Source organism: Megalops cyprinoides, chromosome 1 (assembly GCF_013368585.1).
Source record: "Megalops cyprinoides isolate fMegCyp1 chromosome 1, fMegCyp1.pri, whole genome shotgun sequence".
In the NCBI taxonomy this organism is placed as follows: Eukaryota; Metazoa; Chordata; class Actinopteri; order Elopiformes; family Megalopidae; genus Megalops; species Megalops cyprinoides.
In genome coordinates this window covers 31,694,710-31,720,384 of record NC_050583.1, presented here as the reverse complement: position 1 = coordinate 31,720,384, position 25,675 = coordinate 31,694,710, and the positions used below count along the sequence as shown (strand labels likewise).

The 25,675-nt window shown below is 36.9% G+C and overlaps 1 protein-coding gene across 1 annotated transcript; it reads left to right on the top strand.

Moving 5' to 3' along the window:
• The first annotated feature begins 1,426 nt into the window (after positions 1–1,426).
• Positions 1,427–13,886, top strand: LOC118781061 (protein rogdi homolog). The gene is made up of 11 exons (XM_036533924.1): positions 1,427–1,642; positions 4,112–4,183; positions 5,216–5,298; positions 8,918–8,972; positions 9,124–9,204; positions 9,633–9,728; positions 10,716–10,814; positions 10,903–11,016; positions 12,134–12,183; positions 12,502–12,628; positions 12,968–13,886. Exons 1-11 carry the CDS (start codon positions 1,607–1,609, stop codon positions 13,007–13,009), a joined length of 855 nt encoding a protein of 284 aa, XP_036389817.1. The 5' UTR covers positions 1,427–1,606; the 3' UTR covers positions 13,010–13,886.
• Positions 13,887–25,675: the final 11,789 nt, after the last annotated feature.

Below are 25,675 nucleotides of genomic sequence, written 5' to 3'. Positions count from 1 at the left end.
TCACCCTTGGTCATGGTTTCAAAAGTAGTCAACCCCTTGTATACACTCAACCCCTTTGTATACAGGATTATACAGAAACATTCCTGGTGGGAAGAGGAGAAAGATGACTTATTAAAAAAAAAAAAGAATTATGTTCATTAATACCTACATTTCTATGTTATTTATGTATTTCCATATTTCTAGCTTTATCTCTTTCTTTCTATGCTTTTGCTCTTCAACCTTGGGGCAACTGACTGTCCCTTTGCTCCTCTCAGCCACAATGACAGTCTGTATTGTTCCTGCAGTAGTGGAATGAACTTCCTGTGGGGCTCAGGAAAGCAGAATCACTGGTCATCTTTGACTCAGACTGACAGACCTCTTCAGACTGCATGTTGGTCCCACCTCAATCCTCATCCTGTCACACCTGCTACTCTCATTGCTTACTGCTTATTTTATTGATAGTATCACAATGTTTTATGGATATTGTCATCTAGTGACTGATATATGGTGGTGTACTATGTACTCGACTCCCCTTAGTTTTGTAGGCTGTCTTGTTTCAGGTTAGCACAAGTTAACTAGTAGCGCCGGTTGTGCTTGAATGGTGTTCTGCTCACACTCACTGCTCTGGGAATGTTGATAGCCTGGTCTGACACTGTTATTCAGTTAATTTGAATAGATTCTCTTCTGTTCTGTGCTGAAGGTCACTCTGGGTAATGGCATCTAAATAAATGTAATGTAATGCACTGTTAATTTAAGATTTAACATTTATGTGCACCATTGATGTGTTCTGCCAGTGCTTAAAAGGGATTGCACATAAATTCTGAACATATATCAAATCAACATCAATTAAATGATCCAACCGATTTCTATACTGAATCAATGCTGATTCAATGTTGTCTTGTTATCTGTCATGTTTTACATCATTGTTAGCTTGCACGTTTCATAGACTTTAAAATACTTCAGCCCCAGACCCAAAATGTAATACTTCTTAAATATGTACATCTTTCAAGAATAAGCATGAAATAGCAGTTTCATATTTAGGCTACTGTATACCAGTTTGGAGGGAAACTACATAGCCTACCATATGGACAGATTTCAACTACGACGTAAGCGTGTTTAACAAAACAGAATCTTAGCGACGCTATAGTTGTGCCAGCAAACAGTTATTTTTTTATAGAAAGACTATCTATTGTTGAATATAAACGACCCTTCCAACAGAAAGATGAAGACAGAAAAGCAATCGGAGAATTACGTCTTCAAGTGACCCAGTGGCAGCCAAACAGGGAGAGTGCCACTGATTAACAACAAATGGCTCGAAGCAGAAGTTGCCCGTAACTGCTAATCTAGGACCAGATTCCCTAACCACAATTCTGTATATTGAATATAAAATAAACAGCAGAACTGGACCTGGATCAGCTCGGACAGGCAGTTTCTGCCTGGAGCGAACGGATACAGAACGGAAGTAGCAACAGAGTCCACCCAAAGGAGGTGGAGCATAGTAATTCAATAACAAATAAGTCAAGCACACTTAAAGCAGTAGGCGGTACGGCTGTGTGTTAATGCTTGTTAGTAATTAAGATCCATAGGTCTACGTAGATAGGTAGCCACATTATACGACAATTTTAAGATGTCAGCGGCAAGTCAAGCGGAAAGAGCTGTCCTGGTAAGCAGAAAAATGTCTAACTATATCTAAACAAACCCTAGTGAGTAACAGTGCTTGCTAGCCGCCTGTCACTGAATTGTGGATTAAGAGGAGATATGCACAACCAGCTGGCCAGCTATGATTGTGTGTCGTGCAGAGTGTGATTAGAGCTAGCCTGATAGCTGCCTCAGTGTCTTGGTGAATAGCTAGCTGGCTCGTTCGTCGAGGGAGTGAATGTTCATTAAATGGCTCCAGTCGCTATCTGTAAAATGATTAAGTCATTCGTTAAGCGTATAACTGCGCATCTCCGTGCCGGCTAGCTGGCTACTAAAATCAATGCTGGCGAAGACGAGCTAATAAGCTAGAGAGGGTATTTAGCTAGCTGTTTAACGTTAGCAGTGCGTTACCCTGGAGGACCATAAAAATATGGGACCATGTCGCTAGGTAGCTAGTTGGCTACATAAAATCAAAACAGAAATTCCATAAAATAGCTAATATTAGCACATGCTTTGGATAGATGTTCCTGTTATTTAGCTACTGTCCATTCTTTGTAAGCACTTGCTCAAGCTCAGTTGATATTATTTAAATTACCGGTTTACTGCATTTTGCTGTGACAAGGTGTTGAGATCATGCAGATGAAAACGTTCTTAATAGTTGAAGTGAAATCCTTCAGCTTCACCTGCCATGTGTTAGTCTACTGTTATACTGTATCGTTGAAATTTGCAATATTTAAGGGTTTCATTTTTGTCTTCAGGCAGAAAGTCAAAATATATATGCCAGGTATATATAGACAATGTATAAATATATCAAATATATATTTGACGATATTGTTTTACTGTGTTGAGGCATAAAGTGAAAGCCTATGAAATAAGATTTTTTTCCACTTTCATTTAGATTTGGTAACCTACAACATCAAAGTAAAAAGAAAATGCAACACATTTCTGAATGTAATTTTAAAATGGAAAAACTGAAAACTTAGGTTGCATAATTTTACACACCCTTTATAAAGGGAGTTGTAATTGTGCTCAGGTCTAACCCATCACCCTCCAAATGCCCAAAGCTAATTGACTTCACATGTGACCAACTAAAGTGATTCTGATTAGTTCAGGATAAAATCAGCTGCCTCTGTAGGTTTTCTCAGCAGGTGTCCTTGTTTCTTACTGCATGCTAGTGTAAGGAAGCTACTGTGGGCAACAAGGAGCTACCAAAACATCTCTGGGAATGAATTGTTGAAACATAAAGATTAGGAGACGGTTATAAAACAATATCAAAGGCCTTAAATATATCATGAAACACAGTAAAAATCATGATTAAGAAACTGATTAAGTGTGGCACCACCAGGACCTTGCTTAGATCAGGCTGTCCCTCTAAGATGGATGACCAAGCAAGGAGGAAACTTCATGGCAAGGACTGGCCACCATATGTACATAGCAAAAATTTGATGTGTTCTCCAGAATTCTGAGCTGTGGGGTAGGGTGGCAAGGCGTAGGCCATTTCTCACAAAGAACATCTAGTCTCATCTGAATCATGCAAAAAGTGGATCTCCTGTTGCCATGTGGAAAAAGGTCTTGTGGTCTGATGAGACAAAGGTAGAACTTACAGGCCTTAATTCCAAGCGATATGTTTGGCGCAAAGCCAAAAGCCTAAGAACACAGTACCTACTGTCAAGCGTGGTGGTGGCAGCATCATGCTATGGGGCTGTTTTTCTTCAGCAGGGACAGGAGCTCTGATGAGGATAGAGGGGAAAATAAGTAGTGCAAAATACCAGAGGTTTTTTTTTGTTTTTTAGAGAAAAACCTACTTCCCTCTGCAAAAAAGCTGAAGGTAGGGAAGATTTTCATCTTTCAGCATGACAGTGACCGAAAGCAAACAGCCAAATCCACAGTGGAATGGCTGAAAAAAAAGGAAGATCAGTGTTCAGGAATGGCCCAGTCAGAGCCCTGACCTCAGCCCCAATGAAAATCTGTGGGCTGACCTGAAGAGAGTGGTTCATGAGTGATCCCCTTGCAATTTAAGTGAACTCAGATTCTACTGTAGAGACGAATGGGAGAAAATTACAAAATCTGGATGTGATCAGTTGGTAGAGGTTTATCCAGAACAGACTGAAGTTATCAAAGCAAAAACTGCTTCCAGCAAGTATTAATATAAGGGTGTGCAGACTTTTGCAACCAAGACATTCAAAGTTTTAGTTTTTAAAACTTTTTTTTTTAATTAAACTGAGGCATTTTATTTCCATTTAGATATTGTGTATTAGTGTAAATTAAACTAAGTTTGACTTCACTTATCTTGATTTTCAGCTTTTAAGACACCAAAAACAAGAAAATTTGAACGTTTGTGTAGGATTTCTAGATCTACTGTATATATACTGTATAAAGTTGTGCAAAGATTCATGTTTTACTTTGATGGATAGAACCTGATGGCACGGTAAACTAAAATTGTTTAAACAGGACATATACAACTGTATACATAGTGTCTTGCGTGTGATTTCAGGAGGAGGAGTTCAAATGGCTTTTGAAAGAGGAGGTCCATGCCGTCCTCAAGCAGCTGCAGGATATACTGAAGGTACAATTTGACAAGATTCATATTTCATGTATGGTGTGTAAATACAACCAGAGTAGATACAGTTTTCATAAAAACTATATTGTCACCATTTTGAATGCAACACACAGTTTCTACATTACGATAAAGAACGTTTTCATTATGTAGCAAGAGTAGAACTTTGGTGTAACATTGATGTAATTTTTTACGCTAATATCAGTGTAATTGGTAGAACATTGGCTGAACATTGGTATTTGTTCTATATAGATGGATTTAAAACACCATTTACATTAATTTCAAAGGGAAGTTCGAACATAAATTAAAGTCTGTCTTTGTAAATTACTGTGGTGCAATGACTGTAGCAGGAAGCCTGATGTGTATATCTACCATAGAAAACTCCTGTTGAAACAGGTCCTTTTCCTGCCATGCTTTAGTGCATGCTATTCTTGAATGAATTCCACTAAAACTTCTTAAAAGCTGCTGTTTTGCTATTGATTTGCATGCCCTGAGGTTGTTCCTTGTGTAGATGCTTGGTAAAGACTTACAAACTAGATTAATGTCCAAGTATGTTAATAATAGTTCTGCCTAACTATGAAATATGAAATTGGACTGCAATACAGTATGCATGTAACTAATAGTTAAATTAAAGAAAATGAAAATTAAGATGGGGAGAAAGTAAAACTATGTATTTTATTACATATTAAACTTTTAAATGGGTAACTTTTAATGTGTAACTTGTAAATACTTGAAATTTCAAGCTGTTCTTTGTTTGCTATGCAAGTAAATAAATGATTTGTGCAGTTGTCTCTTTATTTTTCTGTATATTTCTACATACATTATTTTTAGATTTTTAAATTGTTTAGATGGTGAAACATTTCAAGTTTAGCTAAAATGGAAGAAATGTAAAGTCTTTCCCCGTGAATGTGTAACTACACTTGCAGGTAGTAAGTCAAGCAGAAAGTGTGTTGTATGGAAACTCAGCCTGTGACAGAGCTTTAAGTATGCATTTTCATTTTTGCAAGAAAATGGTGAATATTTTTTTTTCTCTTCACACAGGAGGCATCACGCCGCTTCGCCATGCCAGCAGCTGGCCTGGAAAGCCAACTCAAACAAGAAAATTTCATTCTTGGAAGTTCAACGTAAGAAATGGCTAATGTAACATTCACAATGCCACATAACCAGTTCCATGCTTCCATTCATGTTGTACACAGATGCTCTCTAAAATTAGTAAAAAATTTCAGGTATTGGTGTAAAGAAAATAATGATTATTTACAAAGTATTAATAAAGTAAGCTGCAAAAAAGAACCAAAGCAATTGGAAGTCTAAGGTTTAAACGATCTTTATTTTAATGCACCATTTGTATTCTTTTCATGAACAGCTGTTATTTCAGCACATTACATTCCACTATTTATTATTTTTGTGAAAGGCCATTTTCCCTGTCCCAGTAATAGTAACAAATTTTTTTTACAAGCACTTAACACTTCAGCTTAGTTACTTTATTACTGGTTGGATCAAAATAATTCACCCCAGTCCAATTTCTTGTGTACTTAAAAACAAGAGCAACATATGTATGGATACAAATATGTCCTCAAAATATTTTTCTAAATATAATAAAAGGTATTTTGATGTGGTAGAATGTGTTAGAAAAGTAGTGCTTCGGGCAAACATTTTTTGTAAGATTACCATCTTACAACGTCAATGAAAAAGAAGCGTTTTACTTGGTGAAGCCTTCATAAACAGTGGCTCAGTTCCAGTTTTGTTAAATTAGTTTGTAATCATTGGATAAGTAACTATATGTGTATATTACTTTTCCTACATCAATACCCACATCTGCTGTAATTAAAAGTGGACTGCGTGACCTGTTTTTGTTTTCAGGTAAATGGTGAAGTGTGTCTTGAATTCTGTTTCATTTGATTCCTCAATATTACATTATGTGTAATCAGCTGCTCAAATGCAGCATAAGATTACCAGAGCTGAACTTTGAAAATGTGACACAGCACAAACCTGTTTTGCCTGGAGGGTCATAGTTAAGAAAACTATCAATTCTATACTCAAAAGCACACAGATCAAAATGGATACAGTTCTACTACTACAGTGCTGGGAGAAATTAGTGAACTGATCATCGCTCAAAGTGTGTTTCTTATCACTGCTTACCATTTTGTTTAAGCGTTTCACAGCATTGCATTGTTTGAACTTACTAAAGAGTCAACAGATGGGAGGCCACTGAAGATAGCCAGAGCAAGGTCAAGCATGCGGGTTTTTAAACATCTTTGACATTTCAGGTTTATGCTATGGGAGGAGGTGCATTCTTTGGTGAGAACAAATACAGATGCAGACAGATCCTGACAAATAAACTTGTACAAAAAGATAAAAAAAAACCCAGTAAAAGACCATGACATCACACACACAAAATTAAGGGAAACCTACATAAGAACATAAACTAATTACATTGTTTTCTAATGTCAAATATCTCGCTGCCTCTTTATTAGAAAAAGGAATCAGCAGTAACAATATCATCAGTACTAAGAAGTCCACAACTATAGGTATTCTAGTGCTTTCCAGGTGTTAATCTGGAAATGATAAGCACTGCTGAAGTAGTATAATGATGTTGAATATTTACTTTATGTAAACCTCACAAACAATTTTTTTTTCAAAGGCTGAAGGAAATTGAACTATCCATATATTTTCCAGGAGGGTGGTCTGTCTTTTCAATTAAAATACTGTATTTTGGAGCTTGTATTGCTTACTTGAAATGACAATCTTTACATTTTTAGAAGAGGTTAACTTATATTGTAAATCTGTCTGTCTAGCTTTTAGTTACATGCAATGCTCAAGCAAATATTAGGGTAGTTCAGATATGTAAGAGTAACAGCAACAGTGGTTCACATCAAAGGGTTTTAATGCCAATACAAGGTTTACTTAACCAAATACTTTCCTATCAGAGTCCAGCACTAGAGTGCCCCATATGAAATCAATGCCTGCATGTCTTTTGAGTTCAGCTTGTGTAACATTTTAACGTGCCTGAACAAATGGATAGTTTTTTTGAATTCAGAGTTATAGCATATTCATTGATGTGTATTTAATTTTTTTCTATGAATATATGCCATGAATGCCATCATGAACATTTTTATGCTCATTTTTACTTTTGATGTGTAATTTATGATACTGTGAAAAATTAACTAGGGATGTGTACTTTGAGTAATTTGAGAATTGTATGGGTCATAAGACGTAATCAGGCATGCTTTTTTCCACAAGAACTGTGTGATATTTCAGTTCTGTGTAAATAATGGCTCTGCAAAGTTGTTCACATTGCTTGCTTTCAGGAAGGAAAATTAATGCAGTGCAAGAAAAAGTTTATGAACTCCAAACATGATTATGGGAATTACAATTTATTGCAAGGATAGCCTTGTTTAATTGCAATCAGTCTTTTCTTAAATAACCAATATTTACCAATAATTGCATGTTTTTTGAGGCACATTGGTGATGTTGAAGTTGAAAAACATGAGTAATTAAGAATCAGTGGGGACCATTTGTCTGCTGTCAGACAGTCTACAAATGGAAAAAAAAATAAGACCACGGTACCTCGACCCAGGAAGGGTTGTCCACCCAAAATCTCTCAAAGAAAAACCTGGAAAGTCAATCAGGAAGTTGCAAAGAACCCCAGAGTAACATTCGGGGATCTGCAGGCCTCTCTCACCAAACCTGATGTCAGTGTTCATGCTTCAACTATTAGAAAAACTAAGAAGAGGCCACTAATCTGTGAAAAGAACGGATCCCTCTCTGCTGAATGATCCACAAGACTACTGGAAAAGTGTTCTCTGGTCAAAAGTGTCATAAAAGGAGAATTTTTCACGATGAGAAACAACCAGAACTACTGCCTTCCAACAGAAGAAACAGAATGTTCCTTCAGAATGTATCATGACAGAATCATGATTTTGACAGTGATCCTAAATATTTGTGAAGATCTGCAACAGTGTCTGAAGAAGCAGTAATTTCACATTCTTTAACTTTGAGTCAAATTTCAGGGATGAAGTGTGGCATGACCTGAAATGAGCTCTCAGGTCTCACTAAGCTGAAGTAGATATGTAAGGAAGAATGGGCCAATGTCCTCAAAGCTGACATGAGACACTGATAACAGTTACAAGAGTTTAGTTACAGTCATTGCTGCTAAAGGAAGCACTGTCAGTTACTGAATCCAAGGGTTCACATAATTCTTCATACAAGGATATTTACTTGTGTTATTTGTTTACGGAGGTTACCGTAATATTTTGTAGAAATAAAAGTCTAAATGATGAGAAAATATGGACACTCCAAAGGGGATACATGAACTTTTTCTCAACATTGTACTACTGAGCCATCTGTATTTCATGCAGAGCTCGTTAGGCTGTTCATGTCAAAAAGTGATGACAGATTTTTCTTCTTTTATTGTGAATAAGCATTTGGAGAGTGAAAGTACCATTCCAGGTAATTTATTTGTAAATACTGAGTATTTGGTTTCATCCTTATAATTAACATAAGAAAAAAACACAACAAAGGCAAGAATAGTGACAATAACAGTCCATTTGTCCCATCAGATCTTATTGTTTGGCTATTGTACATCTGTCACCGTGTTGAATTTGGATCATCAAGGTGCCTAGTCTCTCACCACTGCAAATCCTATTTATTTGTGTGTCATTACTCCATGGATTAAGTCCCTCTGTGAGCTATTGTGTCCTAGTGTCTGTGAAATATATTTTTAATAATGTCATTCATTTTCAGCATGGATCAAGTGAAAGGAGTGCTGACATTACAAGGGGAAGCTCTAACCCAGGCTGTAAGTATGCAGTTACTACTATTCAATTCGTATACATACTGAACTCAAGTAATCCTGGTTTAAGAGAAAGACAATAATTTTGTTTCTCATATCAAGTTAAATTCCAGGAGTATCTTTTCCTGGAGTAAATGCCTCTTTTTTTGTCTTCTAGGATATCAATTTAAAGATGGCCAAAAGTAATCAAGTAATGCATTTTGCTTTTCGAGACGACAAGCAATGGAAAATGCAGCAGGTTTGGTCTGAGCATCTGATTTTGTTTTACTTGTTACCGTGTTTGAATTAATTCCTTTCCTCTGTGGGTTTGTGTATGCAAAACGCTTTAACCCTAGTAATCTGGCAACTGCACCTGGCAAGTCTGGGAAGGTTCAAAGAGTTGCCTGACCAAAAAAATTACTCTGTAAATGGGAAAGAAAAAGCCAGTTGTGTGGAATTGCTTCTCTTGGGAATGAAGAGATTCATGCAGCAAATATCAGAATGTGCCATCACTTTCAGCAAGTGGTTTTGGTGTCCTTTCTTGGTATTCACTATTCAGCACACCATGTCCTTTTAAAATTGTTGCAAAATGCATGTGGTTTTGTTTTTTCCCTCAGACATTTTTGCCATTTCTTGGTAATTCTTCACTTTAACAACTCCAGTTGATTTCAGCTGCTGTTTCCTCAGATACAAGATGCAAGGAACCATGTGAACCAGGCCCTTCAGCTGCTGAACAGCCGCGATGAGAGTTACCACTTCAAAACTGGGGCCGAAGTTAACAAGGTTAGTCACAGCATTGTCTCACATGACTGTCATTACAAAACAGCCCTTTTGTCTGTGTTTTTAGCTGCACTCAACAAGTAGATAGTTTTGAACAATATCTTGTTCTGTTCAGGTGTGTCTAAGGCTTTTGAAATGTCTAGTACCGTACATTAATGTTTAAGCTCTATGTTTTTCTTAAACACAGTGACATAGGGTCAAAATTAGTCCTGTCTAATCTACATGGGCTAGATGGGCTAGTTTTAATCCAAACATGTATCTGAGCAACCATCACCAGTTTGTATAGAGCTATTCATAACTGGTATTTCTGACATAATTGCCTATTACTTGAACACAAGATGACATGGTGCAAAATAAAGCAACTAATAAACTGAGTTTGTGTTGTTTCACTCCAGCTAAAATGTTCTTTATAAGTTGAGGCTGTGTGATTACTTGTGTGAATGAAACATCATTAAATTCTTTGGAAATCTCTGAGGTGAAACGGAAGCTAAATGATTAAACAAGTTGGGCAAGATAATTTTCCCATTAAATGCACTCTTCCCTTTTTCACCCTAAGCCTCTGTGCACTCACTTGACATGCTATTACCAGGCTCCATTGTGTATTGTGGAAATAAATGGCCCTAATGACCTGTCACTAATTGGCTGAAATTAGTTATTTGAATGCATTAGCCGGAAAAGAACACTTGATATGTAGAAAATAAGACATCTTAAAAATCCAGGAAATAAGGATACTTAAGGATCCTTAAGGATGGAGCGATGTTGTGTCACACTTCAAATTCAAAGATGGTGTGTATTTATGTTTGAAATGTGTGCTAGGAGTACATAATTAGTTTAATAGTTAATAATGTGTACATTGAAATTACTTCCAAATTCACATGAGGGAAAAACATAAAACATTGACTGTTTGAATACAACAAATAACGAAGGGTATTTTGGTGTACTGTTTCTTTCTTACACACTGACATTACCTCTGCTCCTTTCTGTTGGTAGCTGATGGATGCAGTGATGATGCAGTTGACACGAGCTCGCAATCGGCTCACCACCCCGGCAACGATGACGCTGCCTGAGCTGGCCTCCAGTGGTCTCATGGTAAGCCCGGGACTAGAAGACCCAAGAAGCATGGCTTGCCAGCACAGGGCTCTCCATTTCACAGGCTCTCTGTCTGTCTGTATTTTAGAAAATGTTCACGCCCCCGATGCCAGGGGACCTGATGGTGAACTTCTACATTAACCTCAGCAAGCTGTGTCTGATTGTTTACCAGCTGCATGTCCTGCAACCCAGCACCACCAAGGTAGCACTCTGTTGGCTATTCCCAGCAAAATAGGCTGCTGCTTAGTATTTGTTTGGAAAAAAAAATGAAAGTCTCTGACATTAAAACAATTTATAGTGTCTAGTCCTTTAATTGTCAAAATGAGCAGTGGATATGAAAAAATTAGAAAGACTTAGTTCTGTTAGTATGTCGGGGTAGGTTAGCACAGTGTTCACAAGTATTTGTAAATAGAGCAGTACAACACACTCTTTCACACAAAAACTTCATAGAAGAGGGTGTGGCAAGTAATATGTGACTGAACATTACAGGATGTGTCTCTGACACCCAGAATAATTCAGACAAACTGCAAATATGTTACAGGTGTTTTTAATATGTATAAAATCCTAAAACCACACAAGAAAAACAAACAGCTGAATATCAACAGATAGGTACTGTTGCCCACGGCATGTTTCACGACCTGTCCCTCTAGTTTCTCTGAATTGACTCACCGGCTGAAGCTCTGGGAGCCTTCTTGACTCTCACAGCAACAGGACTAAAATTGTGCACTGTAAGCGAAAGATCCATTTTTTTTAATGCTGAGACAATTCCTCTGAGTGCTTCAGCTTCCTACACCACACTTGGCAGTCTGCTGTATAAGGAGTACAACATGCTCTTAAATAAGATGAATAGCATGAAAGCTGTTATGAATACTTTATGAAGAATTTGTGCAGAAAAATGGTGTTTCAATTGGCAGCATTAGCACTGTGATATTAAAGATTTATTATATTTCACAGCATCCTCATTAGTTGAAGCAACAAAAGAGATGAATTAGAACCAATATGCCTCATTTTCAAGACTACAGGAAAAAATCCATGTGAAAAAGTCCTCCAGATTAGTCTCCTGGGTATTAAAAACCTGCAGATCTTTGAATAATACAGTATAGATATAATTCATCTGTTCCACTTTTGGGTAATATTACAATGAAAAGGTCAAGATCCTTTTTAAATTAACAACATGGAACCTTTTGCATGTATTGTACATCATATATAGTTGATAGTGAACAAAATATCATTTACATTGTGTTTCTTAAAGTTAACATGATTTAATATCAGGGTATTATCAATTTCATTTTCTGCTTCCATAAATATTTTTTGTCTAGAACTTTAAGCCTGCTGGAAGTTCAGTTTTGCATAATCCTGGTGCGATGTTGTAAGTATTTGTGATCACATTTTTTGTGTTGTGTTAGTCTTTAGTATTAATTATAAAGGCATCTATTATTTAGCTTTAGATTTTTACTGTAAATATAAAGTATAGTTAATTTGTAATGGGTTAATCTGTTAAGTGATTGCTTTGATAAAGGGGGTTGAATGTATGTGCATATTGTCTTCCTGTTAAGACTGCTTCCAGTGTCAGTATCAGTCAGAGACAAAGATGAGAGTGCATTTGTTTACTCACTCACATGTACCAAACAGGTGGAGTTATGCTTCTGCTCTCATGAGTGCTCTTGTGTGCTTCTGTCACCACTAGCGAAATCAACAACACGAAGTTTGAAGTCAGTCATGTGCACAAAGTGGAGTGTGTGGTTCCCTGGCTCAACGACACCCTGGTCTTCTTCACCATCTCCCTGCAGCTCTGTCAGCAGCTGAAAGATAAGGTGGGTGGAGCCCCTCGCACTACATACTCCCATGGTATCGCCCTCAGGCCTGCAATGTTCTGAGACTCATCCTGTGATAGCATTCAGCGGGGGCTGAAAAACTGATTATTCCACTGATGTGTTATCCTGACATGATTTGCTGTCGTGTGGGTACATGTGGGTTCATGAAGTTTGCTATTTATTTGAAAATGTGTCAAATGTACAGAGAGTTAGATCTCCTTATCTGCACTCAATCTAAGACAAACTTAGAGAAGCACAGAAATCTCAGCAATTAAATACTAGACTTGAGTTTTGAATGTGATGTTGATGCATTTAGCAATATATGATATTTCCTTTCAGATATCTGTATTCTCCAGCTACTGGAACTATGGACCATTCTAGTTACAAGCTGTGGTAGGAGGATTTCCACAGGTCAAAGTGGTCACATGGACTTCATTTACATATTTATTCAGGCTAAATGATACATAAAGGACATCCTGGAACATTTATTTTACTATCTGTAACACTAAGTCACCCAGGGCACTCAAAAAAGCATCCTCAGTTCATTGTGGTAGGTAGGTTGTTTAGGTTTCTGTGAAGGCCAGTAAGGCTTTGGTTTTGTGTATGTGTACGTACCAGGACAAGTGCTGCAAGGTTGATATTGGGTTGAGTAGAAGGAGGATGATATATGTTCTCATACTCAAGGTTCTGTCATTTCATCATGGTGTCTTGACTAAGAAAGGGTTGGAAAATATTTGAAGAAATCCAGGATTTGAATGCTCACACTGCCTGTATCTTGCAGATTTGTACTGACCAATGCATTGTTTCAGTATTTCATGTTATGTTTGTTGTTGTATTTTGTGGATCTAATAATAATTCCAATGAAGAGAAATAACTGAATTAGAAAAGGGACCCCAGCTGTATAAAACACATTTTAATTTAACGAGTATAATCCTAATATGTAAATAAATTGTGTGTTCATCATTCCATGAATAGACAAAGCAGTTCAATTGCCACCTAAACACAAAAACCAAGCCATGTTTAATATTGAATCAAGGTGGTAGTTGGCTGATATTTGTGTTTTGTTTTTTTTTTTTTTAAAGTGATCACAGTCATTGAATACAATTTTATTTATTTATTTATTAAAATGCAATTGTTTCACTATGCTTTTACAAATATATGCACTTTTGTTTGTTGCTTAGTCACAAATTCCTGTAGACCAATATCCCTATATTCTTTTGTTGAAATGTATTGTAATATAAAAAAGGATTTACAGTGAACTGTTGTAAATGCATTGAAATACATACGGACCAAATAAAGCACACTGTATGTGCAATAAATAAGTGAAACAGACTAATTGTTGCCTGTCAAGTCTTTAAAAATTTTTTCTCCCACTCTGTCTGACCTGTAAAACAACTATCAAACATTCCTGAAATGAGATCAAACTCATTGTAAGCTATTTGTAATGGGTCAAGAAAGGGCTTAGCACAGCCAAGGGTAACAAACCTATGAGCAGTTCTTGGCCAGTAATGCTTTTGATAAACATGCTGTTTACCTGTTAGCCACATGGTTAAGATTCCCTGTATCTCTCCTATAAAACACTGTCATCTCTGGAGTTTCTTTTTGGTACCTCTGAGCTTGGCAGTTCCTGTGATATCCAGGGAGTGGTCTGAAGCCAGGACTGTAAAAAACCCTATCATATTTGAGGCTGTAAAAAAACACTGTCAAATTTATTCAAATCCCATAATTGTTATTTTGTGCCTAGATCATTGATTGTGATAATGTGGAGAGGACACTTCCTGTAATTTCATGAGGCACTTCTGGGGAAGGTTTTTAGATTTTTTTTGTTCTGGTAAAATTGTTCAACTTCCTTACAAATACTTGCCTGTCTCTTTCCAACTGCTTCCATGATTTCAAGCTGCAGAGAGCAGTGAGCAGTTAAGAGCATCGATTTGCCTCTGACTCATTTCCATGTTGACATCAATGCATGGTTTAGATCATCATGCTGAAATGTCCCTTTTTCAACCAAGCATGAGCTTCTCAGCAGCAGAAAGTAGGGCTGTAGCCCAAAATGTCTTAGAATATGTTTGAAGTCATTTGTCCCTCAATTCAGAGAAGGGTAACAGGATGACACATTTACAATGTGTGTATGTGTGTGTCATATATATATATATATATATATATATATATATATATATATATATATATATATATATATAATTGCTGTATATATCTCATTGATGACAGTATGACATATTTGCTGATTTGAGGAAATAGGGAACATGTAACATATTCTCATGCAATGCATAGTTGAATGAAGGTGCAATGGGTGCTGTAAATAGTTCCTGGACATTATCAATGAGTTGTACTTCTAGTTGGTTCTAATATTTAATATTATTTAAACAAAATAGTCTGTACAAGTGATAAAGGCCGTTCTTGTCCAATTGAAGCAGAAAGACCAAGACAATGCTCTGTTAAAAAAGAAACCATGATTATCTTCATCTCCAGAGGTTGATCATCCCTGTGTTGATTTTAGGGCAGCTACAACAACTGTTAAGTGTGTGCATGACTGAGTTTCATTCACTTTGAATGTATTTTGACGTATGACAGGTTATTGTTGGGGCAATGACTGAAGCCAGTCTTATTTACCAGACAGGCATAGAGATGCACTGCTGGCTTCTAATGTTCCCCTTTAGTATGCAAATCAACAAATGAGAACATTGAGCACATTGCCTCCCTTACTGGACATAAAATTCTGATACCGCGGCTATGTTTATAAAATGAACACGCTTAATTGAAAGGGGAAGCCCATTAGTGTGTTCTGCGGCAATATTCAAAACAAGTCAGAGGGACCGGACTCAAAGGAAAGACACGTTAATTAGAGGATGTCGCATCTCAGGGAAAATGTTATGTGCTCTTAGTCCTTAACCTTGCCCTGCATGCCATTAATCAAAGCCAGCGGGCTCTGTCACTGATTTGGGGTCAGCACAAATGATCAAATGCTGTCTCCTGGTCAAGTCTGTCTCCTCTCTTTTTTATCTTCTCTCATCCTTTAATGTACTGTACATGCTTCTGTAGCTTGGATAATTTGATACCTTATCATTATGCAACTGTTTCTGTTGTTGAAATATGTTTCTAAAGACAGTCATTACATAGGACACAAAACTGATATTCTGCAGATGAGTCAATAAGCAGGTTCTGTATGGTAGGAGACTGCCACAGAGAGTCTGCTGACATGTTTGTCTTTTTTCTTCATATAGCCCCTCAGTTCTCTTAGAAATATATAAGTAGGATTTATGAAAATAGAAGCATCATAGGGAACTTGCACTGACCTGCAACACAGAGACGGGGTTAGTACAGAGGATTTTTTTTTTTTTACATTTTATACCATGACACATAGATACATAACAGAAAGGTTACACAATAAAGGTTACACAATATTCCATATGAGGATGAGCAAAAATCTTAAAGGATGCATTGTCTAGCATCACTCAAAAAGTTTTTCAGGTCATTCTCAATGTCCATATTTTTCTGCTGTTATATACTTATATTTGGATATGAGGAATAGCCAGACACTGGTGGAGAAAAAGAATAAGATTACCATCTATTCAAGGTGTTCTGGAAATGTATTCCTTTGACAAGCATTCCCTTACTAGTCTTTTACAGATCATTGTTCATTAATGAAAAACATGTAAAGACGCCCATGTCAATGCTGAAGGCCCCTAGAACAGGTTAGACCTCTGATGCCACTATTTTTGAAAAAGCTTTGTCACAATATGGGTCCATGGTTGAAAGATAACTCCAGTAAAGCACATTATCATCACTGGCCATTATCATCACTGTTACTATCAACTTGTCACATAGGTTCGCCACAACATAAAAGCTGATTATTTTACTGATGAATGAAATTAATGTGGTATGACTGCAAATGAATGTTACATAAAGTACAAGTAAAATCTAAGCACACAGCTGCTATATTTTTCGTTGTGATTAAGCAGGCGTAGAGATGCTACTGTTCCCTACACACTCCCTCACTGAGTCAATTACTCCCTCAAAGTAATGGCAGTACTTTTATTTTCTCACAAGATGGCAGAAAGGCACTAATACAAAGGACCGTGGAATGCTATTTGAGTTGTTAGGACATATTACAATATCAAACATATCAGAGGAGAACAATCCAGATGAATGACAGAGAGCAGTAACACAAGAGTAAGAAAGTAAATGAGAGGAAACAGTCTAAGGCAACTCTGTCACAGATCACAAATCCTATGAACTGAGATAATAATAAAAATGAGAAAACAACATGGAACATATTAGTCTGTAAATGCAACACAAATAGCAAATAACATGCAGAGTACATAATGTAACAAACAATAATAAAAAAAAATCAGTTACAGTGCAATATGTCTAATGCCAATGAGATGAGTGAGACTTTTTGAGACAAAGGGAAATAGAATAGGATCAAGTCCAGATAAGTGGAGAAAGCCTTTGAGGCTGGTGAGCATAACAATGACCTTTTTATCATGGCTCTTTAGATTGTCATTGTGGCCCAAAACACAAATGAATATGTAACAGTATTATTACATAAGTACTCTGCAACAGCTAATGACTATAAATATAAACATACAGTTTAATGAAATTTGTGTAATACATAGTATACTAGTAATTGTTGGTGTGCAATTTGGTGTGTGACAGAGTAATTTGTATACAAACAGAGTAATTAGTAAATACAATAACCTCAGCATGAGCTTAAGAAACATAGCAGCAAAGCTATGGGAAATACAGTACATGTTGTGCATTAAACCTTAAAAAGCCTTAAAAATGAAGAGCATGCGTTTTAGTCTGGAGTCAAATATTGAAACGGTCTTTGACTTCTGGATCAAGGCAACTAATTTAATAATTTAGGGTCCCTTTGGGGAGGACATGGTAGCCAGCTTCCTGAGACCAGAATGATATAGAAGGATAATATGGCATATATTATGGAATAACATATTTAATTGAAATTTTGAAAATGCAGGCTGGTGGATGAAATTCTTAGCACATAATTAATTTAAGTACTTGCTGTGTAAAATTAGATAGACCATCATAATTAAGCAGAATAAGATACTGGACCCTGGAAGTACAGGGAATCACCTGATGGTAATGTTGCTTGCTGGTGCCTAGCAACCCAGTGAGTCCCCTGGCTGAACCAGTTTTGCTCCATGACATACATCTACATGCTTAAGTACTGGATCTGTAATTGTAAGCCCTCTCTGTGTGGGAAGGTCATTGAAGTCTGACATCCACATTCTCAGTTTGCTGATGCAGAGACCATTTAATTCTACACTATCTGACACTGACACAGCAATGACATGAGGCACTTTCAGTGAGAGACTGCAGAGCCAGGGGATGTAGAGCAACCTGACTGAGTGGACTGACCAGTGGGTGTATTTACTGCTGAAATGTGCACACATTACCCAAACTGACTGGAACACATCGCAGTGTCAACATTAGCAGGTATTTATATGTTTAAAGTTTTCAAATGCTAAACTAACCATGTCACAAGTAGAGCTGAAATGCAATTTTCTCAGGAACAGCTAACCAGTTTGCTGTCTGAGGAAAGCAGTGAGTCTACCAGCCAAGGCAGCGAGACATGCTTATTGTTAAGGCAGACATTTGTGAAGCACACTGAGGTATGGAATACAAAAAAGTTATTCTACGTCGTATTATATAAAAGAGAGAGTTTTTTCCAAGGTTCTCTCAAGAGTTGTAACAGGAAAGGTAGGTCAAACTCTTACATTTTTCTCAAAACTTACTCATTTCTCAATATGTTTGCCTTTACTGAAAACATAAATTAAATGTACAAAATGCAGTGAGCCTGTGAAAAACAGCTAGCGCATAATTTTACTTTGAATATATCAGGCTGTAAATAACATTTTCAAAATGTCATCTCCATTAAGATGGCATGGCTCTTTCTCAGATAATGAGAATGAAAATGAATACCCTTGAACATTTTTTTAAGACGGTCTTTATTCCTTTGCTTTTTCTTGGTACTTCCTCTGCAGCTTTGAATTGTGTAAAGACTGAGACTGAAAAATGTCATGCTTTGAGGAAGATGAAGCAAATGTAAAACAATTGCTATATAAAAATAAAATATAAACATTAAATATGAAAGATAAAGGTTATGTAACTGTTTTTGATAATTAATTTTATCAAAATACCTCCAAGTAATGAGAGATGCATTAGACAGGCTCAGCCTTTTTATATATTACCTCTACTGATGAAACTTTAATGCTCTAAAACCAATGAGACTGATTCACTGACAATAAATACAAATGAATGAATGAATAAAGAAAATTTGTCTCTGCAATTCTCGATTGAAGCAAGTCATCACCGGAAGAAGTGTTCAAAGTAATTCTATAGACTCCATAGAATAATATACTTTTGTGGGTAATAAATCAGGGAAGCATTGAACAGTAGACTCTGCATTTATTTGTCTCTTGACAGTATACAAGCCTTCCTACACAGGGATACAGTAATGGATCACAAGGAACACACTGATACCATTGGCTTACCCTAAGCCAGAGGTTCTGTTCCATATCAATGCTGTAACAACAGACTCATTCTGAGATTGCACAAAGAGCATCACCTTGAAATTAAACTTTTTCATTTGTACTTGTGCCATGCACCAGGTATTTCAGAAAAGCTAATGAAGTGTTCTGGAACAATTACTGTTTCATCAATGCACACTAAATTTGAAATCTGGGAATCATAGCTTATGGGGGCTGTCATGCAGAAAGGGAGTGGGATCTATTTTGGTCTATATTTCATCTAACACAAATGCAGTAATATAAGTTTCTGGAAAATTATAGAAAGTTTTTGTACATATCCAAGAATACGGTCTGTGTTTATTGGTGAGCAGTTGGTTTATCATCTTCTTATATTATTAGTTACATTACATTACTGGCATCTAGCAAACAGTCTTATCCAGACCTTTCATAGGTTAAAATTTTTACATGTTATTCATGTATACAGCTGGATATTTACTGAGACAATTGTGGGTTACATACCTTGCCCAAGCCTACAGTAGCAGTGCCCCAGTGGGGAATTGAACCAGCAACTTTTTGGTTAAGAGCCGTGCTCCTTACCACTATGCTACACTGCTTCTTTCTTATCCTGCAGGACTTATATGTTACTCTAGTCATGATTCATTCACGGAGCTTGACATTTGCAGTTCTTGTTACATACCCTGCTTTTCAACAGCAGTACCTCACACAGACTTTGAACCTGCAACCTTCTGAGTCTCCATCCACTCTCCATCCACCTGCCCTTGCTATTAGACTTGTAATGCCTTCTGAAATAAAAGGCTTCCACTATTCATTTGTAAAAATGCACAGATAATTTATTCATAGACATTGACATCCAAGGTCAGTGCAAAACTTCTAACTACTTCTGCATACACTCCTTAACTCATGCACCATTAGTCTTGCAAATCTTGATTCCAGCAGCCATTCAAGTTGTCATTCACATTGGCTCACTCCCTTTAAGTGCTTCCTGGGGTTTAAAAGCTCTATTCAAAAGTAGTCATAAATCCAATAATTAAAAACATTTCATTCATTCTCAGAAAATCCATTCAAAATGCATAAGAGCCCAGCTCTCAGGCTCAAAGAAAAAAAAAATCATCACTTCATATTTACCTTTGTTTAAAGAGCCAGTAGATGTAGCTGTATTGCATTTACATTTACATATGTTCATTTGGCAGATGCTTTCATCCAAAGCGACTTATAGGTGAGGCAGAGTACAACACAAACAAAAAGCCACATAAGGAGTCAACAACATTAGAAGGGCAGCATGACCAAGTTCAGTAGTTGGCCAGACAAGGTACAAGCTAGCTGGTAGACATAGAAGTCCAAGAAACCATTGATTGTTTTTTTTTCTCTATTGTTACGGGTATGCCACATGACGTCAGGAAAAGGGTGCACGGAAGTAAGGGTTAGGGGTCACATGACGTCAGGGTCACGGGGCACGAACTTGTGCACCTTGGGTAATTTAAATGTCTATGGCGGCAAGCACAGTCGGACGGAATTTGAGTGAGTACCAGCGTACTATATTGTGCGAATTTAGTTGTTGTCTCACTTTGTGTTTAAGAGCCGCTTTATGTGTAAAGTTCGTGAGACGGTGGTGCATTTTTGTCGAGTTTATTTTCTAGTTTTGTTTTGGTTGTTTTGGATAGGACGGTGGAGCCGGTCCGACGGTCTATTGCAGACTGGCCGGTCCCCACCTTTTTATTTCATTCTTTTGCGCACCGATCTCCAGATCTCCATACTTTTCTTTACTCCACATTACTTTCTTCCCTCTCTCAAACCACTCTTTCTAAAACTCCAGTGCACTGCTATCTCTCCAACTATCTGTTCTCCAATCTGTATAAATACTGTTCAACCCGTTCAACTGCGAAGCACTCGCCGCTGCGTCTTCTGCCCGGCTGGACCAAACTCGGAAGAGTGAGTAGCCGGGATTGTTATATTATTATGTGCGGAGTATTTGTCCTGCCAACTGCCCTGTGACTGCCTGTAGTCACCTTTGGTAGGAGTCTGGCCGTAACACTATGGAAAACAAAGTTTGCAATAGAAGAAATTGCTTTAGGTGGTACTGTTTCAGGTTCAGGTTCAGGTGAGCATGGAAGAGCTGTGTTTTCAGATTTTTCTTCTGCCTGTTTAATTTACAGAACCAATTGCATTTAAATTAGTTACGTGCTACTTGCTGCAATGCAGCTCATGTCACATCTGCCTCATTTCCTGCGTTATGTACTTGCACATTTACGGGTAGCAAAAGATCAACTGTAGCATTCCTTGGCTTGTGCATTGAGCACAATAGCCCTTGTGATATAATTGATTCCTGTGCAGTCAAGTAAAAAATTAACTGTAAACCTGTTGATGGGAAAAGCTGAATAAAGGCATTAGTGTAATTGTGTTGCCATCTTCCTCTGTTCAACATTCACCCTGCTTAACCCAAAGAAAAGGACCTAAAACTTCAGTTGCTGGAGACTAACAATGGTGCTCTATTTGGTGTTTCTGCATCACTGCAGTTAGTTGAATCCATGTGATAACTACTATTCTGAACTCCACCCCTGAAAGAGGAACACAAAGACATCCTTCAATATACTATTTATAAACCTAGTCTTGTTTCCTGGACTTCTGACCAGAACTACAATGATTATTTCGGCACAAGTCAGAAATGGAAAACCCCTTGGAGGCCTTCATCACATTTATACACTGTTTGCAATATACTTGCATATGAACTGTGAAGTTGCTTCATTAGTAGATTGGCCATATATTAGTTTAACAAGAAGTAAAGAAAAAAACTTGTAACTGCACAAAGGAACTAATGGGGCACCGAGTTGTGTGTTTTTCTCTAAACACACTAGTGAAAATGTACACCTCTGTTCCCCATTAGTTACTATGTGGTCTTTCTATTAGTACACATTTGTTCCTATAGTTACAATAATATATATATATATATATATATATATATATATATATATATATATATATATATATATATATATATATATAAATAAAACATGCATTCGTAATCAAAATATCTCCAATATTTCTGCACATTTACTCTGGCACCTATTGCAAGGATTTTTAGATTATGGAACAATGAAAGGATCTGTGATTGCAAAAAGACACATCAGCGTTTGGGAGACCATACGTGTTTACTCATCTTACAGATGAGTGGTAATGATATAGAAGAAAAAGGTCTACTATATTGTGCAATGTGTTTGTGTTTTCACTTCAGAATGTCAACAAGGCCTATGACCTGTAGCGTCTTGGCCTTTTTCCACCATGCACCTGGTAATTCATATGACTCTCTATAATTTGTAAGAAATACTTTGGCAATCTTGTTTTTGAAGCTTGTTTGTTTTCTTATGACATTAAAAATTCATTCCACTGTCTAGCAGTTGGGGCAGGAAAAAAGCATTCTTTAACAGGATTTAGACAGCATGCGGTGGTTTTGAAGCAGTCATTGATTTTAGATTAACTTGTGTGAATTTTCATCTTGGTAGCTGCCTTGTTGCACGAAGACTGTCTCAGCATGGGATGCTAAATCCTCAGTGTCACATTTCGGTTGATTAAAATGTTCTCCTTATGAAACACACACCTGAAAGGAAACGTGAAACATATCATTTTCTTTGACTTCTTATTATGATGTTCATGGTGTCCCACTGGTGCGGAACAAGGACTCACCTTTCATAAGTGCATACCCAGTGATTTCTATGGTATCCCTTCACCCCCGTGTACACGTGATACTTCATGTCCTTATGAATTCTCTGTAATAAATAATGCACACTTTCTGAACTGTTTTAAACTGGCTCTTTCTTTCTGTGGCTCCACAAAAGTGAGCCATAATCCTAAAATAATTTATTGACTAATGACTAAATCTTAAAGGTTCAAAATATTTGAATACAACTGGAATTTATTAACAAAGTTTTCTTTATTACTAAGCTTGTATCACATTGCACCTTGTATGTCATACCACTCTTTCTTTTTTGGTGGGCTGATGAGTTTTCCCAGAATGTGTGTGATTATATAATTTCCTTTTTCTCTGAGAATTGGACATGAGTGGGTAATTGAGGGAGGGAGTTTAATGTCATTCTTGGCTTTAATAATTGAAGATGCTGCATGAATCATTATCATTATCAGACCATCTCCAAATAATGCTATAGTGACACTGAAAAGAGGCATTATGACCCATTCTTGCTCAGAGGAGAACATCTTCTCTCATATTAGTCACAAGAAAGTAAGGTCAAATGTGGGATGAGCAAACCATAATTAGCCACCTCTGCCCAGGTGGTGACTTTATACATCAAAGTTTAAAAAAAAAAAAAAATCAGCAATCTGAGCTGACAAATTGGGTGCTTTATTCTAACTTTAAATATGTAAAAATGAACATGTTTATTTTCAATATTTTCATTTGTTCACAAAGCTGGACTGGATAAAAAATGTGGTTTTTATAACTCATTTTCAATGCAAAATACAGAATACAGGCTTTGACTGTGTTCCCACTGCTGGTTGTTACATGTTGTTACTTGAATGTCTCATCACTTGACCCTGAGTGTAAAAAGTGAGTGAAGAATACACACCAATGGTAGTATGTTGATGTTTGTACTGATTTTACATGAACATATTACACACTTTCAGGCCAGATTTAACCATCTTCAATATGGCTACTGTACATTGTTTTTGTGTATGCTGAAAGCAAGCAGGCTCCACAAGGGAAAAGTGTAACTCTGTGGTAAGTTACACAATAACACGTCTAATAATAATATTGTAACTATGCACATAAATACAGAAGACATTTGCAAGACTTGTCCATATTTAAGATTATACTTCTCCATGAGCCCATGAAAATGACCTGTTTTTCCTAATTAATATTCATATCTGAAGTAACCTTTAGTCTTAAAAGTGATGTAAACCTGCAGTTGAAGAGCCAGAGATTTATTAATGATATATATAATACTTCGGCCTCCTTTATATACTGTAGCACTTGTTCATAAGCAGGAAAAGTGTTATTTTTTTTTTTACTTACTAAAAGTTTTTTCATGTGTGAATGAAAAAAATACAAATGGGCTCTACTACTCTCAAGGATTATGATCACCCAATTTTGGTTTATTATTATCACAACAACACAAAAGACACAATTGCACAAAATGACTCTTTGACTATAATGATGCTAAACGTCAGATCTGAGCTGCATCGTGACAACAAGGCATCCATTGAGATGCATCTGTAATATGACTGTGAATGTGATTAGTGGTCTTACCTTTCACATGTTCTGTCACTGTATTAGGTCCACCCTGTCTTTACATCGGCAGCAACTAAAAGGACACTGCTCCCCACTTTCAGGGCGGCACTGTGGCATAGTGGGTAAGGAGCGGGACTCATTACTGGTTTGATTCTGTGCTGGGGCACTGCTGTTGTACCCTTGGGCAAGGTACTTAACCCAGTATTACTTCAGTAAAATATCTAGCTGTATCAGTGGATAACATGTAAAAATGATAATGTTTGTAAGATGTTCTGGATAACAGCATCTGCTATGTGACAACAATGTAATGTAATTTAATGCTCCTTGCAAACCTCATGTAAAGACCAGACCATATATACCCCCTGAGGGTTCTTTGTCACCAAAATCATTTCTATAAAGAAATGAATATCCATACAGAAATAATATCTAATTCTGAAAATGTTAGGCTCCACAGAGCCTATTTAAATGCATTATATGATAAACTAACAGCACGTCTCTTCAAAGAATAGGAATGTATCTCTGTTACCATGGAAATATCCATTTGCTACCATTCCCTTGAACAACACATTTCCTCATTTGCTTGTACTTCACAGGGTTAGGAGTACCCTGGGAGTCATCTTTGTCTATGATGGATTTTTGGTAGGGGACTGGTGTATAACCACTGCATCTAATTATTGGTTATCGTGGGGGGACCCAAATATGAATGCAGCAAAACAAAGTGAAATTGAGTGCAGTGGCTTGACTTTTTCTTGACTGGATCTCTAGTACATATTAAGCCACATGAATTGTGGAACTATGTAAATTGTCCGTTTTGGTGATATTGTTAGTTAAACTCCAAGGATGGTAGTTTGATCCTGAAATCTGAAACCTGGACTCCAATGCAATGACTGTTGGATTTTCTTCCCATTGGCCCCTCATGTCAGGAGCCAGATGTGCAGCCCCCTGGGTAAAATCTTCAAATAAAGCCAGTTTTTCTTATTAATTTGATACATCATTATTTGATATCTCATTACTGGAATGCTGAGCTGTAATAGTGTGACAAAAAACCTAAAAGTTTTGAAATGGGTAACTGTTTTCATTTCTTTTTTGGCAGAGAAGGCTATGACCATACCAAATATATCCTCTTTTAAAAAACAGTGAAAATTAAATGGAATATTCAAGTGCTCTGAGAACCAAAGTGATACCACTGAAGCTGAAAATGCTAAACCACAGAACAAAGCACAAAAAATCGACTTCTATTCCTTGTTCAAAGCAAAACCTTTGTGAGGACAAAACACTCAC

What these genes read in the sequence shown, in the direction of transcription:
- LOC118781061 (XM_036533924.1), top strand. Translation starts at nt 1,607, where the DNA reads ATGTCAGCGGCAAGTCAAGCGGAAAGAGCTGTCCTG. An exon ending in CTGGGGCCGAAGTTAACAAG is followed by an intron (nt 9,729 to 10,715) that starts GTTAGTCACAGC and finishes TTCTGTTGGTAG; the next exon opens with CTGATGGATGCAGTGATGAT. An exon ending in TGCAACCCAGCACCACCAAG is followed by an intron (nt 11,017 to 12,133) that starts GTAGCACTCTGT and finishes TTTTTTGTCTAG; the next exon opens with AACTTTAAGCCTGCTGGAAG.